This window comes from Miniopterus natalensis, chromosome 17 (assembly GCF_054644295.1).
Source record: "Miniopterus natalensis isolate mMinNat1 chromosome 17, mMinNat1.hap1, whole genome shotgun sequence".
NCBI lineage: Eukaryota > Metazoa > Chordata > Mammalia > Chiroptera > Miniopteridae > Miniopterus > Miniopterus natalensis.
Window position 1 is genome coordinate 41,263,282 of NC_142097.1, and position 15,344 is coordinate 41,278,625.

A 15,344-nucleotide genomic window follows, 5' to 3' on the forward strand; every position below is an offset into this window, starting at 1 on the left:
CCCCCAAATCTCAAGGACATTATATATAAATAACTCCAGAGAATTAGTAGGCAGCAAAATAAGACCTGGAAGACGTTTAACATATTAACCTTTTAAAGAAATAAAGTCTTATCTGGCAGGAGATAGTAAGATTGGGTTGTTGAGACATCCCAGTCCTACCGTTTGGTGTACCAGTATTTCCTTAATTCCCACTCCAAACCCAAGGATGGTTTTCTTATCTGTGGCAGGAAAGGAGTCACACATACATTCTGCACCTAATCACCCCCGCCCTCCAGCCCACGACAGAAAACAGCCCCAGCCCCAGTCCCACTCACCCTGTGGCACTCGCCCAGCTCCAGCGCCCTGAGCCCCAGGCAGTAGGAGACCAGCTGCTCCTGGGGCGACATCATCAGAGGGGGGAGAAGCAGGCACTCCATCGGGAAAGGGGACCTCCGAGGTCGCCAGGTTGAAGCAGGGGGTGCTGAGCCCCGTGGCTGGTTGAGCTGCAGATACAGGGAAGGCGTGAGGAAGCAAAGAGCTACCACGCACCCCTCCGTGCAGGCGCAGGCGCAGGCCAGGCGGGCAGAAGCCAGGCATTGAGGTGCCTTTATGGCCCATCCTAATGGCCAAAAGCATAACTGATGAAAGTTAGAAATGGGCTTATGAATTCCCCAGTCGTGGAAGATTGCTTCCACCTTCCAACGGAGATGCCCCTCAGAACCGGCAGGAGGTGGCTCCCCCAGAGCCCTGGACATCCCAGCCTGGCCCAGCCCTCCTGCTGGCTGGACAGAGGACCGCTAATGAACAGGAGCTCAGCAGCCATCATTCTGGGGTCCCAGGTGGTACAAAAGCAGGCAGGAGGCAGACATGGCCCGCAGGCTGCGGTTTACTGACCCTGCTGGAGTTTGTCACACGTGCCTGGTGTCTGCAGGAAGAGATCTGTTCCAACAGGGACCCCAGGCAAACAGGATGGCCCCTATCCACAGTGACAGCTTTGGACCACAAGCTGCAAGCTGGGCCCTGTCCTTTAGCAAAACCACGCCTGTGTGATGAGCTAAGGAAAAGGGGAAGCCAGGGGCTGAGAGCGGAGAAGTCCTACCTGAAGCAGAGGTTACAGAGCTCGGAGGGGGCCTGGGAGGAACAGCCACACGTAAGTGCCACACACGCGACGGGTGTGCCTTTCCCAGGACCGGGACAGGGAGCTGACACTGTGAGCGTGAGGGCAGCTGGGGACAGTGCAGTGCTCGGGACCCCCGAGTTCCCCAGGGAACACGCAGTAAATGGCAGGAGACGTCAGCCGCCTGCCTGCACTCACCTCCGCGGAAGTCGGGCTGGGTCCAGGGTTCACCTTGGGACTGAGGAAGCAGAGAGGCCATTACAGCCGGGCTCTGTGACCCGCCACCTGCTCCCTAACGGCGGCAGATTCCATGTGTCAGACCCACGAAGGGGCCCGCATGCTCTCTGGGGACAGACGGGACGCTGCAGGGGATTTAGGTGTTAAGTGCTTCTCCTCTTATTTCTAGAACAGTTGGTGAAGAGCCACATGCCCACCCCTGGCATGAACATGCATGAACAGCAGGGGGCAGAGCTCTGTCCAGGGGAGCTCGTGGGGTGGGGGGATGTCGGGGAGCGATGCGCAGGAAACACTGGGCGGTGCTGCCAGAGCTCGGTTCCCGCCTGGGTCAGGGCAGCTACGGAAGGATCTCGATCGGGAAGCCGGAGACTGGGCCCAGCACTCTGCGGGATCGATCCTACTTACTGTGCGTATTGGCACTTGGGTCCCTTGGGGCAGAAGCCAGCTAAGTAGTTAACACACATGACCCTCTGGACGTGGCGGTATTTACACAGGGGGCCTGCCAGGCAAAGAGAAACTGTGTTAGCAAAGGGGGGGAAACAGGACAAAGCTTGCTGGGGAGGACACAGGCTCTCCATGTAACGGGCGGTATAAGCCTCCCTGTCCTGTCCATAGTGTCCTGAAGCACCTACTCCCCAGCTATGTGACAGACGGGAAAAGGAACCTTGGAATGTGTAGAGTGGCCAGTGTCCCCCACACGCCGTGCCTTGAAGGACTGTAATTTGTCATAGAAGGTACAGCTGAGGCAAGGCTAGCCCCACATCTCACTAATCCTTGCTCAGCACCCCTCCTCTGTAACCTCCCCCCCAAAGCAACCCTGCCAAGGTCTCAGTAAGAACAACACACCTGGAGGCATGGGGAGAGAAGGGACACGGATGCTCAGAGCAGGGACTCTGATGTGGTCCCTGTCTCCTGAGTGGCTGACCGTAGTGGGGTAGGTGGAGCATGCTTAAGTGACACTCAGGATACCCCAGGTGGGTGAACTCATGAACCCTATGGGCAAGACCCTATGCGGAGTGCTCCCCTTGGGGTCCTTCATCCCAGTGGTCCAGCAACCCTAGGAGGGAAGCATCTCCCCTTTTCATAAGTGAGGAGACAAAAGGCTCAGCCATTTGTTCAAGGTCACACAGCAGACACATCCTGAAGCCACTGGGATTTGAACCCAGATAAGCCTGCTCAGGCCCATCACGCCCACACCAGCCTACAGGTCATCACATCACAGAGGATTCTCCCACGGAGGGCGTGAGACTATGGGAAGGACTTCTGTTGGGATTTCAACCCAGGGGTGGACCTCACCCCAACGGGGCCTCATCAGCAACATGCAACCTCCCCGTAGGGAGACGGCCCATCTGGTCACCCACATCCCCTTCGCTTCCTGTCAGGGCCTTACCGTCTTTGCAGAAGCCTTGGTCATACCAAGGACAGTCCTGGGTCTTGAAAGCTGTCTTCGTGTGGAGGAAGTGACACTCCCTGTTGCTGCACTCACCTGAAAATACCAGCAACGTTCTTTGTAGATGAGCAGGCTCATGGTCAGTTACCTCTGCCCTCCCCACGCTGAACCGACCTTGCCCCTCAGATATAAGCCACTTGCCTTCCTTCAAAAGTCAGCAGCTTTTGAAGACAACACAGTATTTCTAATCCTTCCTGCAGTCTAAGAAGGGTCACCCCAATTGTATTCACTAAGCAGGGCTTGGGGTGAATACACACATTGGAGGAGTTGGATGGGGGAGGGCTGGATGTCCAGGAGGGGGGCTGGAACTGAAGACATGTAGACACCATCAGAGAGGAAGGAACCAGGAGAGACAGGGAAGGGGGGACCCCGAGCTGGTAGCTAAAGACCCAAGAAGACATAAAACACTGAACGGAGACATAGCCACCCGCTGTGACTAACACCACCGATCCTCTCTGCAATAAGAGCGACACTCCTCCAGAGTCTGGGGGTGCAACTCTTTCCGGTGAAGTTGCCGAGAAGAGCAGAGACCTGCCTCCGAGTTGGTCCCGGGATGAAGAGAGATGCTGCAGAGAGCACCTGTGGTTGCTGTAGTGTCTATGGAAGAGACCAAGACCCATGGCTCCCAGGAGGAGCCAGTGCTGTTTGCACAGACTACTCAGAGTTACTGTGACAACCCTCTTAGGTGTCTCTTAGGGACCCAGGGGCTCTGAAGGCATCTTGGGGGGAGATTCGGTCCATTTCCCACCTCATTTAAGTCAAGAATTGGTGTTTCCAAACTCATCATCAGAAGTCTGTGCCTTTGGCTCTGTGCCTTTCAGAGCCATAAAGAACATAGTTATCTATGCCATTGGTTTTCAGACTACACACTAGGCTTCTGCAGAGCAGGGTTCCCCCGAAGAGAACCCCACTGATCCCTAAGTTCTGAACCACTGCTCATTCCCAGCCTTCTCATTTCACAAACGAAGACGCCAGTGATCAGACGAGGAGACGTCATGTCCATTTTCACGGGGCTTCCTCACGTTGATAAGGTGGTTAGCTGTCTCGTCGCCAGTGTGCAGCTGACTCTGGGCTTGAGCCTTCTAAGGAATCGAAGTGACCCTCCCCACTCCCACCCTCAGGGGCTGGTGAACACAACAGCTGGAGACTATGAGAAGTCACCCTGTGCGCTGGTGGCCTTTCTGGCCCGGATGCGCGGCTCTGCATTCCTCTCCTGGCCAGCAGGTGGCGCCAGCGCCTCACCCTCCAGAGACACCCCGTGTACCTTTTTGAGGGGCACAGCCAGGTAGGTGCAGGGTCAAAGATCACGGGCTTCCTCACCCCTTTCCACTGCCCCTCCCCACTCCTATGCTCCCCAACAATATTTTAAAAAAGAAAACAATTTACTTCCAATAAGAATGATCATTACTTTGGCATGAGATTAGAAAGAAATATTCGTTCATTTACTCTAAAGAGCAAAAACATACATTACGTGTTGCAATCATTGATTCACATGCCTGCCCTTCACAGTGGGAGTTATTTGAGGGCAGAAGGGGACCTGGTCCTATCCCTGTACCCGTGTCCAACACAGCATCCCCAAAAGAAAACCAACCCAGGGTTATCGGAGTAAATAAGTGGCATTTCAAAATGAAAGACGTTTAGGCGATGACTAAGGGGAGCCAGGCTCCAGGTAAACTTTGCTCTGTCCTTGAAGGAACCTGGGAGCAGGCAGGAAACAGATTTTGACCTGGGAGGAGCTCTTGCCAAGGCCCCTCCCTCCCCACTCATGAGGAGCACCTGCCCCCAGTGCTGGCTCAGTTTCAAAGCCATGCCATGGCCCTCAGGGGCATCCCTGGAGACTGTCCCAGCTCCTCCCCCTCCAGGTCACTCTTTTTGGAACCCAATTTCAAAACCACTGGACTAGGTAATCCTTAAGGCTCCTTCCAGTTCTGAAGAGCACCGAGCTGTAGAATTCTCCGGAGAATGAGACAGAAACGCATTCAGAGAGTCCACGCTTACATGAGGCAGGAAGCGACTGTGGCTCCCTGGGGGCCAGAGCTCCCCTTGGATGACCAAAGAAGGACCTGAGGCCAGTGGGAGGTGAGACACTGGCCCAGACCTGACCACACAAGATAATTTTGGGGGCTATACTTCTGATCCCCATGCTTATTTGTTTACGGTTACCTTTTATTGCCCATAAGCGAGGCTGGCTTTCCAGTAATGAAAGCGACATAAAGTTTTCTATTAAAATGAGTTTAAAATAGCGACAGTTGAAAGCTTAGATGTTGGTGCAGGTCAACGGACGTGACAGGTGCTTTGCGAGAATGGCAGGCATGGGGAAAGCGGCCCCCACGTGCCTGCTATTTGGGAACCGCTGGCCTGGACCCCCCCCCCCCCCACACACACACACAAACCAGGGACAGAGAGATGGCCCATTTGAGGCTACTTCCCGACAGTCAGTCTGGGTGTGTGACGCAGCTGGGACTGTGGAGGAAAACAATTCAGCCTTTGATCCAACCGCACCCTCTCCTTCCCTTAGGTAAGCGGTGTGTGCCTCAGCCTGAGGGCAGAGAAACAGGAACCGGAGCCCAGTCCCACTTTCCCTAGGGAGTCGGAGGGCCCGGTGTCTGGGGCTCAGACAGGCCTGGCCTGCCACCTGAGACGTGGAAGGCCTCCTTTGGGGGTCCCCCCAGACATCTGGTCCCACAGCCGCCTCCGGGGGAAGGGTGGGAGCCAGGAGCGCGCATTACCGAACTTGGAGTAGAAGTAGCACTCGGGCATCCGGGTGAGGTCGTACTGGTGCAGGAACTTGCACTGGTCGCCCTTCTTGCACAGCCCGCGTAGCCAGTGCTTACACACCACCGTCTTCTCCCCGTGGTCGTGGCGGAACGGACACAGCTTCCCTGGGGGCCAGAGTGCCCAACTGGGACCTGCCCACCCACAGCCTGGGCCCCCCCACCCCTGGGCTCAGACCCCAGCTCCCTTCCCCTGGACCTTGGTGGCAGCTAGAACTGGGGGCCAGAGGCAACATGGAGGACCTGCTGTCTTCTGAACAGATGGCTGTTGGCATAGCCACAACTTTGCCCGAATTCTCTGCCTGGCGTGGTGCCAGTCAAACCCTAGGCAGCCCCCAGTCTGTCAGGACACTCGTCCCCACCCACCCCCGGCTGTGGCACCCTACAACCCCCTCTCCTTTCCTCCAGGCTGACAGTGGGGCTCCTACCAGAGAGCAGAACCACCATCTCCAGCCCCGGGCCCCTCCTCCACACAGCACATAGTATGTGCTCATTAAGGGCCTACTGAATTCATGTCTTAAAAAAAAGTTATGCTTCCTGATTCCAGAGCCCTGTTGTGATGAGCGATGCTGATGTAAGAGACAACGCTATAAGGATTTAGAAGGAAACAGGAATGTGATATTCAACTCGTCATTGTCATCAGCAGTGTGGCCATCAGCAGGAAGGACACCCCAGTTCCCAAGTTCCTAAGCGGGACTGGTCTCAAATCTGAGGGGAGCCGGGAAGATTCTTTTTAAATTGCCTTTACCCCCACCCACCCCTGGCCATAGACATGCTTGGATCTGACCTTCCACAAAAGCCATTTAATTTCTTGGCAAGAGGGTGTCACTGTGAAACATGCCCCAGAGACGGACCGAGGCCACAGGACCCACCGAGGTGTCACTGAGTCCTGGCTCCACAAAGCCTTCAGCGATTGGGGAACTCACTTCCCTCCTCACCCCATCATCCAGGCCTGGCCTGGAGACAAGAGGCACGTGGCAAAAAGCAAGCCAGGGCCTCCCTGCCTGGGCCCCTCCTGCCGCCCAGCTTCCCAAGAATATACTCGGATCCCAAAAGCAGGTCCTAAGCTCATTCTCATCAGCAGGGGTCTGTAACCTGGGCCTACAGGGGGACTAGGAGCCCCCATCTTGGAGGCAAGACCTTTTTTGGGCAACTGTGCATTTCTAGAGGAGCTGGTGAGTGGTTTGTGGGCCAGAAAGAAGCTGAGAACTCCTGGATTTGAGTCAGGTGCTTCAGGGAGAGGGGTGTGGGAGAGGGCACTGCTTGATCCAAATCGGGGAGGGAGGGAAATAGGGGTGCTTGTCGGTGGCATTTCAGAGACTGGCCAGAGCTACCTCAGGGCACAGGGAAGGAGTGGATGGAGCCGCTGAGCGGCCCCAGGTGGGTTCAGAGGATATGAGTGGGGGAAGGGTGCCGGTCCCCTGGCTGAGACCCACAAACACTGCCACCCCCAGCAAGGCAGAAGGAAGGACTGCCCCCTTCCAGGCTGCTCTGACCCCCCTGATCAATGCTACTGAGTCAGGGAAATCCTTGGGGGGCAGGCTTCCTGGTGGATCTGCCCACTGCCTACTTAGAGGATTAAAATTCTGCCCCACCCCGACGTCCCCTCACCAGGTGCAAATCCAACACCCCGTTCAGGGCTATGCTGAGCCCGGCTGCCGCCCGCCCCAGGCCCACCTGCTGACCCACCTTTCTCGCACAGCCCTTTCGCGTAGAAGTTGCACACAGCTGAGCTCGACTCTAGAAGGGGAGAAGGGGAGAGAGAGGACAGCTTCCCCAGAGGGTCTTCGACCATCAGCAAGTCCCCAGGAACCTCCCCAAAGGCCCCTACGTCCTGCCTTTGGCTGCTGGCCTCTAGAACCAGCCTCCAAGCCTCAACACCTAGCCCCCCAAGTCTGCAACAGCGGCCGTGCAGGGGCCCGAGACCAGCCCGGGAGCTGGGGAGCCAGCCCTATTTTCCTGGAGTCCCGCACAAGATGTAAGAGGGGAGGCCCGAGCCCCTGAGAAGACAGGGGCTAAGCTGGGATTCCCAGGCTGTGGGCCCGAGCCCCCAGCTCAGCCCCCCTGGTGAGCAGCAGAGAGAAGGGGCAGCCAGCAGGATACTGAGCAGAGAGGCCTGCAGAGAGGCTGGGGGGGAGGGAGGAAGGGGTGGCTCAGGGTCCCTGAGAGGGATGCTGGCACCGCCCTCACTCACTGTCCATGCCCTGGAAAGGCAGGAGTCCAGTGCCCTTTTGTGTCTCCACATCCCTCTCCAAGGTGAAGGTGAACCCCTCGAGCCCCGCAATGACCTCTTCCATCTCCCACCTCCTGCTGGGGCTGCTAAGAGCTGCTCCAGCCCCTACAGGTGGACCCTATAAAGCTCTGGCGGCCCTTAAAGGGCCAGGGTCTGATGCCAGGGGCCAGGTGACAGCCAGGCTACCCGCGGGCCCAGCTGTATTGCAGTGGGCCCAGCTGTCTGCCCCCTCCCACCCGGCGCAGGTGCAGCCGCCCGGGGCCCACACCCCCACACTGTTGTCGGTGGGTCCCATCCCAACGCGCCTGCTGGGGAGGGATAGCAGAGCCCCACACGCTGCTTATCTCTGCTTGTTCCCAAACCCACACACGGCATATGCACACACGTTACCAAGCCTGCGCTCATACTTCAAACATGAAGACACACAGCCCGGGTTAGCAAGAGAAGTTGCACAAACCGACCACAGCCAGGCTGTTCCCGATTCGCAGGAGCCTGAGAGCCAGAGGGTGTGGGGGCGGGGCGGGGGTGCAGAGGGACAGAGCCCCCACCCCACCGCCTCCCCCCTCCCTCCATCGGGCCCCAGCCAGCCCCTCCCTCTCGGGCTCCTGACACCCCTTTTCTGGCCCGAGTGGCAAGCGCAGAGTGAGCTCTTCATGGGAGAGGGGAAGAGAGACTGAAACTCAGAAGAATCGGAAATAGCTGGATGAATGGCGCTTTGTTTACCTCGCGCACAATCGCAGGAGGGCGGGGGGTGGAACCAATCGGAGGCTGCAGCCTCCCCGCCACGAATCCGCTGGGCCACCCCAGAGCCTCCCCGCCCCTGAGAAAGTGCTTTGTAAACGAAATCTCTATGCAAATGTTAGTTTATTATTATTACGACACCCCTTTCCCCCCTGGCCTGGGGACATCTGAAAATGTTTTCAAAGGAGCTTTGTAGGGCTCTAACTAGGCCAGGCCTCCCCCTCCCCCTGCTCGGGCCCCCTCATTGGCCTTCCCTCTAACTGGAGCTGGTGTTCTCCAAGTCACATTGGGGACGATGCCCACAGAACCCAAATGCCCTGCTTCCCAGAGCAGCAGGGAGTGGTGGGCAGCGCCTTGCAGGTCCGCAGCTGGGCCAACAAGCACGAGCCTGCTGGCTTTGTCTCCCCCGGGCTGTGACTCCTTGGTTGGTTGGTCTTTTGAACTCTGGATCAGAAAAGAAAGTAGACGGAGAGGTAGACACCTGGGGCCAGGCGAGGCAGGGACAGGCTCGGGGGGGGGGGGGGGGGGGGGGGATCCAAGAGTTTCCAGAAGCTGGGGCCTCCCTCCAGCCACATTCCCAGGAAGGCAGAGGGCAAGCTGGAGGCTGGGGGGGGGGGGTGTCCCTGGGGAGATGCCCTATTTGTGTGCACTGATTAGTCCAAGAACACACTCCTCTGTCAACACAGGCTCATTTAAGGCCAGCACCAACGTGCCAGGGCCTGCAGACAGGTGAGGAAATCAAGGCCCAGCAAAGCCAAGGGCATATGTTTGGGAAGGTGGTAACAATGGAATTCGAACCCACATCTCTTGATGATTTTCTTCTGTAAACACCCAAGGGGCATCTCTATACTAGGTTTCGGGGACCCCCACACAAAGGACTGTGGCCCTGCCCCTCAGAGACAGCCCAGTCCAGTGGGAGCACGTTCAACAACACAATTACACGAGGGGGTGATCTGTGCCAGTGTGATAATGGTAAACCCCCGAGAGGGTGGCAAGGAGGGCTCCTGGGAGAATCTAGTGATGAGGAAGAAACTTCCAGAAGAGGGGCCTGCCGTACAAGGCACTGGGCCATGAAGCAAAGAGGCAGGCTCAGGGGATGGGCAAGGGTTTGGTTTGGGGGAAGCCTGGCTTTAGAGAAGGGGAGTGGTGGGTGACAAGATTGGAGAAATAGGGCCTGAACCCAGAATGTCTTTTAGGACCCAGTTTTTATCATGAAGGCAGCCGGTGGAGGGCCTGGGAAAAATTAGGAGAGCAGCACACAGCCCTATGGGGAAGACTTGAGGGGAAAAGACCAGGGTAGGGGGCTACTTAGGGGGTGATAACTAATCAGAGTCCTGGGGATATAGCCAGAGGTCCTTCCAGCCCGCTGTTGGCCCAAGAATCCATTGTGAGGACTGAGGATGAAGGAAGCCGGCGGAGACTCTCTATCCATGCACCCCAGCATCCCCTCCTCTTCTGGTCAAGGTGGCACCCTCCACCTGGACTCCTGTCCCACTTGTGTGCCTGGCCTGCCGGAGGTGTGCGGAGGACGTGGCATAGATGGATGCCCTTCTCCCGAGGCTGTGTCGTAAGAGTGACAGCACCTGGCATTCATGCTTTTTACTTCTGCAAAATACCTTCCATAGTGGGTTGAATGCCTCTCCCCGCCCCCCGTGGGGAAAAAACCAGAAAAAAACCCAGACAGCCCAAGTCCTAACCCCTGGTGTGAATGTGACCTTATTTGGCAACTGGGTCTCTGGAGATGTAATTAAGGATCTCAAGGTGAGCTCATCCTGGAATTAGGGTGAGTCCTAAACAAAAGGGCTGGTGTTCTTACAAGAAAAAAGAGGGAGATTTGAGATGACGATTCAGAAGGGGCCTAGAGAAAGCCCCGTGAAGAAGGGAGGAGACTGGGGTCAGCCAGTGACCTTGAGACGCCAAGGGAGGCCAGCCATCGTGGGAAGCCAGAAAAGGGGCCTGGGCCCATTTCTCCCTCGGAGGTTCCAGAAGGAACCAATCCTGCCAACGCCTTGATCTCGGACTTCAGGCCTCCAGAACTGTGAGAAAATCAATTTCTGTTGTTTTAAGCCATCGAGTGTGTGGTAATTTGTTACGGCAGCCCCAGGAAACTAATACATCTTCCCACGTAGAAATTCAGTTTCCTAAGATCTCACCCCTTTTACAGTGAAGCAAATAGAAATACCGCCAAGGTCCCACAGCTAACTAGTGTCCACTGGGAATCTGGCCTGGGTCTCCCACCTCGCAGGTGCTCTGTCTCACTCAGATCAGGGGAGCTGTCCCCCTCCCCCGTTTATATTACCACCTCGGGGCTCCCAAGGGGACCGGCGCCCACTGTCCCGGCGATGCCCTGGAGGAGGGCTCTGGGACCTCCCTGCTGGACCCTCGCAGTCTGCCCTTTGGTGCCCAGAGCTTATCCCCAGCCCTGTGTTTGCACTGATTAATTAATTCATGGCTGCAAAATGGACTTGTAAATCGCTAAACACACAGTGGCGTCAGCTGTAATCGCCATCGTGATGAGGCTCTCATCCAACGCCAGCTGCAGGTTTCCTGAACGGTCACCCTGCTCCTTCCCCTTTATGAACTGAGCTGCTCTGAAAAGCCGGGGGTTTGGGGTACCCCTAGAACCCTCTGAGACAAAGCTGTGGACAGGCGGCATGGCTATCAAGGCGGCAGGGGACCATGTTCCCAGTGGAAGCAGCACAGTGCGCGGGGAAGCCACTCCTGGGCCTGTAGGCTGCGTGGGGCAGGTCTGCTGCTCAGAGAGGCTCAAGGGACTGCGAGCCCGGGTAGGGGAGAGCCTTGAACCTGAGGCCTTGGGAGTCACTGAAGGAGCCGCACTTTCAGCTTTGGGTCTGATTTGCATTTTAGAAAGAGACCACTGGCTGCCAGCCTGGGACCACTCTCTACGTAAGGGCCAGAGAAGGGGCTCCAGCAGCAAACATGTCCGAATCCACAAGTGGCCGAAAAGCAGCCCCAGGAAAGAAGATACCATTCCCCAACACCCTGAAGGATTCCATGCTTTGTAAAATGGCAAACTGTGGAAGGTCAAGATAAACCATAGTCATTAGCAAAGTTCTGATATCCCCCCCCCCCCCCCCGGGGAGGGTCTGTGTCCCTCCTGGAGCGATGTGCCCCCCACCCTCACTGGAGGAGAGAGAGGAGGGTTTCTATAGAACACAAAGCCCACAGCTGGCCAGGGGACACAGTCAAGGATTAATTCTTCCAGCCACAGCCTGGGGCACTCACTTTGATGGATTGAGGGCCAAGGTCACACGTTTGATCTGCCTTTAGGTCAATAGAGTCTGGAAAAAAAAAACTTCATTTTCATCACGGCAGACTGTCCTCCAGTCTGTTATCTCTAAATGATTCTCGGGTCAGGAGGCGGCCAGAGTACAGATGGAAAAACCCTCCTGGCCTTGGTGATCGACAAGGAGTCAATGGTGCCCACTCTGTTCGAAGCCTGGTGGCTTGTGGTGGGCAGGCTGAGGGCAGCTCCTCCTGGTTCCCAGCCTAGATAAGCCACCCGGGGCTGGGGGCTGGGGGCTGGGGGCTGGGGGGAGAGCTGGCAGGGCCCAGGGGGACGCTCACAGTCCTGCCCTTCCCTCCTGTGTTCATCGAGACCATAGAGCTGCCCTTGGTCTCACCTCTTGGCCTCCCTTTGAATTCCATCCGGGCCACCATTCTGACCCAGATGTGCGGCTGCTGACACGCGGGGCGCTGCCCCCGTCTCAGTCGGCTGGGCAGCTGTGACAGACCACAGACCAGGCCACTGGCACCTTTCCCAAGGCCGTGCGCCCAAGCTCAGGCGCTGGCAGATTCCGTGCCCTGCGAGGGCCCCTTCCTGGCTGGCCGTGTCCTCCCGTGGTGGACAGAGATGGCTGGTCTCTTCCTCCTCTTATAAGGACACCGCTCCCATCACGGGGCCCACCCTCCTGATCGCATCTCACCCCAGTCACCGCCTCGAAGCCCCGCCTGCTGATGCCATCACATGGAGCATTAGGGGTGTCAACATATGGATTTGGGGGGGGGGCACAAACCTTCAGTCCATAGCACCCGCCTCACAGACACCTGTCTTCTTGCCATTTCTACTTGAATATGTCTGAGACCAAACTCCAGCTTCCCAGACATCGGTGCCACCTTCTCTGTCTTGCCCTCTCAGAATGTTACCACCACCCAGATACTTGGGCCGGAGCTGCGGGTGTCCTCGATTCCCCAAACTGCTGGTCCCTGCTCGTCCCCTCGCAGATCCTCCTTCTTTGATCTGGTCTGAACCCCACTTCCTCAGGGAGGACCCTCCCCCTGGCCTCTCTAGGGGGAAATCCTGGCATTCTCTGTCCAACACCCTCTGGTTCACGTCCTCCGAAGGCCTCCCCGCGGTATAGGACGTGTCCATTTATTGTCTTGCCTGTTGACGGTCTGTCTGTTCCCGGCATCCCCACCTCACCCCCAGCCCTTGGGGGCAGGGCCCATGTGGCCTCTCCATCAGGCCCAGCAGGCCCATGAAAAATGTCTTAGTTTCTTTAAAATCCGAATTAAATACATGAACCTTCAGGTCGAACAAAAAGTTTGATTATATAACATTAATTCATCCAGCCTTTTTTCTGACATAGTCATATAATACCATTTTAGTGACTTTTATGGAGGAAGGGGCCCATGGAAGTCACAGGTCACCCCAGGGCCGTGTCTGTCTTGTCTGCTGTCCTGTGCACTCTCACCCTGCCTGCTCCCCCAGCGCCTCTGAGAGCGCTTGGCACACAGTAGGTGCTCAATAATATCTGATGAATAAATGAGTCTGTGCCGCAGGTCCGTTTTCAGAGAATACAGCTTCCAGCTCTGGTTTGGCTGGAGGCGGGAGGAGCCTTGGGTGCAGGAATTGACAGTGAGGCGGCGTCATCTTCCAGGACAGCGGGGAGATGGCACAGGCCACCCGCCGCCTTAGATCCATTCGCAGACAGCAGACCACGGGCCGGGCCAGCTTCTCAGCACATCCCTCGTTCTAACTCCAGCATGAGAAATAAGAAAGTGCCTCTGTGTGGCTGTTTCTCAAATAACACCCTCATCGTTACAATGCTACTGGCTAAAAAGAAGTTTTCTCAATAAACTAGGTAATTTAAGATGCAAGATACATTTTCCCCTATGGGATTTCATAAGCTTTTTTTTGGGGGGGGGGACACCCTCTATTCCTTTTGTCTACTTTCTTCTGAGAAAACATTTTTGTCTTAAGTTGGCTCTTATGGTAAAAATAAAAAAAAAAAGGCATCTCATCATTCCTGTAAGAGCAGTGGTTTTTCAGCAGCCCATGGGACACTTGGCAATGTCTGGGAATGTGTTGGAGTGACATAGCTGGTTGCTAGGAAGCTGCTGGCATCCAGTGGGTAGAGGCCAGGGATGCTGCTGGGGACAGTTCCCAACAACAGAATGATGGGCTCCAAGTGCTGATAGTGCTGAGGCTGAGAAATCCTGCTGTGGGAGGGTCTCAGTGGTATGTCTTGGGTGAATGGGTTGGATGGCTTGGGTCTGACCCTCCAGAGAGTTGGTTTTATTGATCCGTGTCTTGGCCTCAGGCCTTCAATTCATACTGAGTGGAAAAGCAGCCTTATGGGGTTTGCATGACTGTATCTGTTACCACACTCTTGTTGAGGTCATTGCCTGGAACCCCAGCCCTGCCCCCTCCAAAGTTCTCACAAGAATCCCTCTCAGACCCCAGTGTCAGAAGAAGCTGAGTTAGTTGCTTCTGGGACCGTTTCAACTTTGTGGACCTTGAGAGTCTCCTAACAGGTAGCTTTCCCTTTTTGCTTTGACTGACAGGAAGCTCAGAGCCCAGTTTTCAGCCCACCTTTGAGAAGTGTGCAGGCCCAGCCTGCTAACAGCTCTGCACACTGCTCTTAGCTCGTGGCATGTTTGTTCCAGCCTTGTTTTCCCCCGGATCTATTTTTATCGTATTGTAATTTGCGTATAAGCTGCCTCTGATCCTTTTTGGAACAAAGCAGGGCATGAAAACAAAGCAAAATTCAGCAGAGCCCTGTGGCCTTGAGGGGTACTTTTTAACATGCCAAAAGTCATTTCAGGATTGGAGTCCTGCGGGAAGGCCTCTCTCCTTGGCTCCTCCTGTCCCCTCCTGGGAGTCTCGTCTTGGACAACAGCTCGGTGAGTTAGAGCAACAGGTTTTAAAGGCAAAGCCACCAACATCCATCTGCCTACAAATACCTTCCCCCTCCTCAAAATGTTCTTTCCAGCCTCCCATCTGGCTGCTGGCGGGAGGCCACGGGGCCTAGAGGAGCCTGCAAAGGGAAAGCAGACAAAGTCCCCCGTTTTTACTCCTAACTTTCCTTTTCTGCATCTTTACTCAGGGTCTGTGGAGGAAGCCAGGAACTTCGGGAAGCTGTGCGTGAGGCCAGGGTGAGCCAGGGAGGGATGGGATGTGCAGCCTACACCTGAAAAGGTCACCCCACCCACCCCCGCCCCACTGGCCATCCTGACAACCACCACACCCCCGGCCGTGAGCAGCTGTGCCCCATACTGTCCGCCGGCTCAGCGCCAGCCCAGTCCCTCCCTTTCGCAATCTCTGCTGGGCTCCACTCGCAGGGCTTTGGCCAGTGCCTTCTTCCTCCAGTCTCTGTATCATGGAGGTGGGGGAGGTGGTGAACCGGACCCTGAAATTTGAAGAGCCTTTGTGTGTTCTGACAGCCTCTATTCCTTTTGTCCACTTTCTTCTGGGGACATGGCGAACCCCGGGAGGAGGAGGGGGTGGATGGGTGTGTGTGAGAATGCAGTCGAAGGTGAGCACCTTGTGGGACCAGCCTGGGCACCGGC

General features: G+C 56.2%; 1 protein-coding gene across 1 annotated transcript in view; it reads right to left on the reverse strand.

The window, feature by feature from the left end:
- CPSF4L (cleavage and polyadenylation specific factor 4 like) overlaps window positions 1-7,854 on the reverse strand; it is an 8,377-nt gene extending 523 nt beyond the window's left edge. Inside the window, exons 1-7 of the mRNA XM_016216674.2 lie at window positions 7,752-7,854; window positions 7,247-7,297; window positions 5,513-5,665; window positions 2,724-2,819; window positions 1,739-1,832; window positions 1,323-1,334; window positions 315-513 (exon numbers count right to left, since the gene is read on the reverse strand). Of these exons, the coding sequence (XP_016072160.2) occupies window positions 315-513; window positions 1,323-1,334; window positions 1,739-1,832; window positions 2,724-2,819; window positions 5,513-5,665; window positions 7,247-7,297; window positions 7,752-7,854 (708 nt within the window). The remainder of the gene's footprint in view (window positions 1-314; window positions 514-1,322; window positions 1,335-1,738; window positions 1,833-2,723; window positions 2,820-5,512; window positions 5,666-7,246; window positions 7,298-7,751) is intronic.
- Between the last annotated feature and the right edge of the window lie 7,490 nt (window positions 7,855-15,344).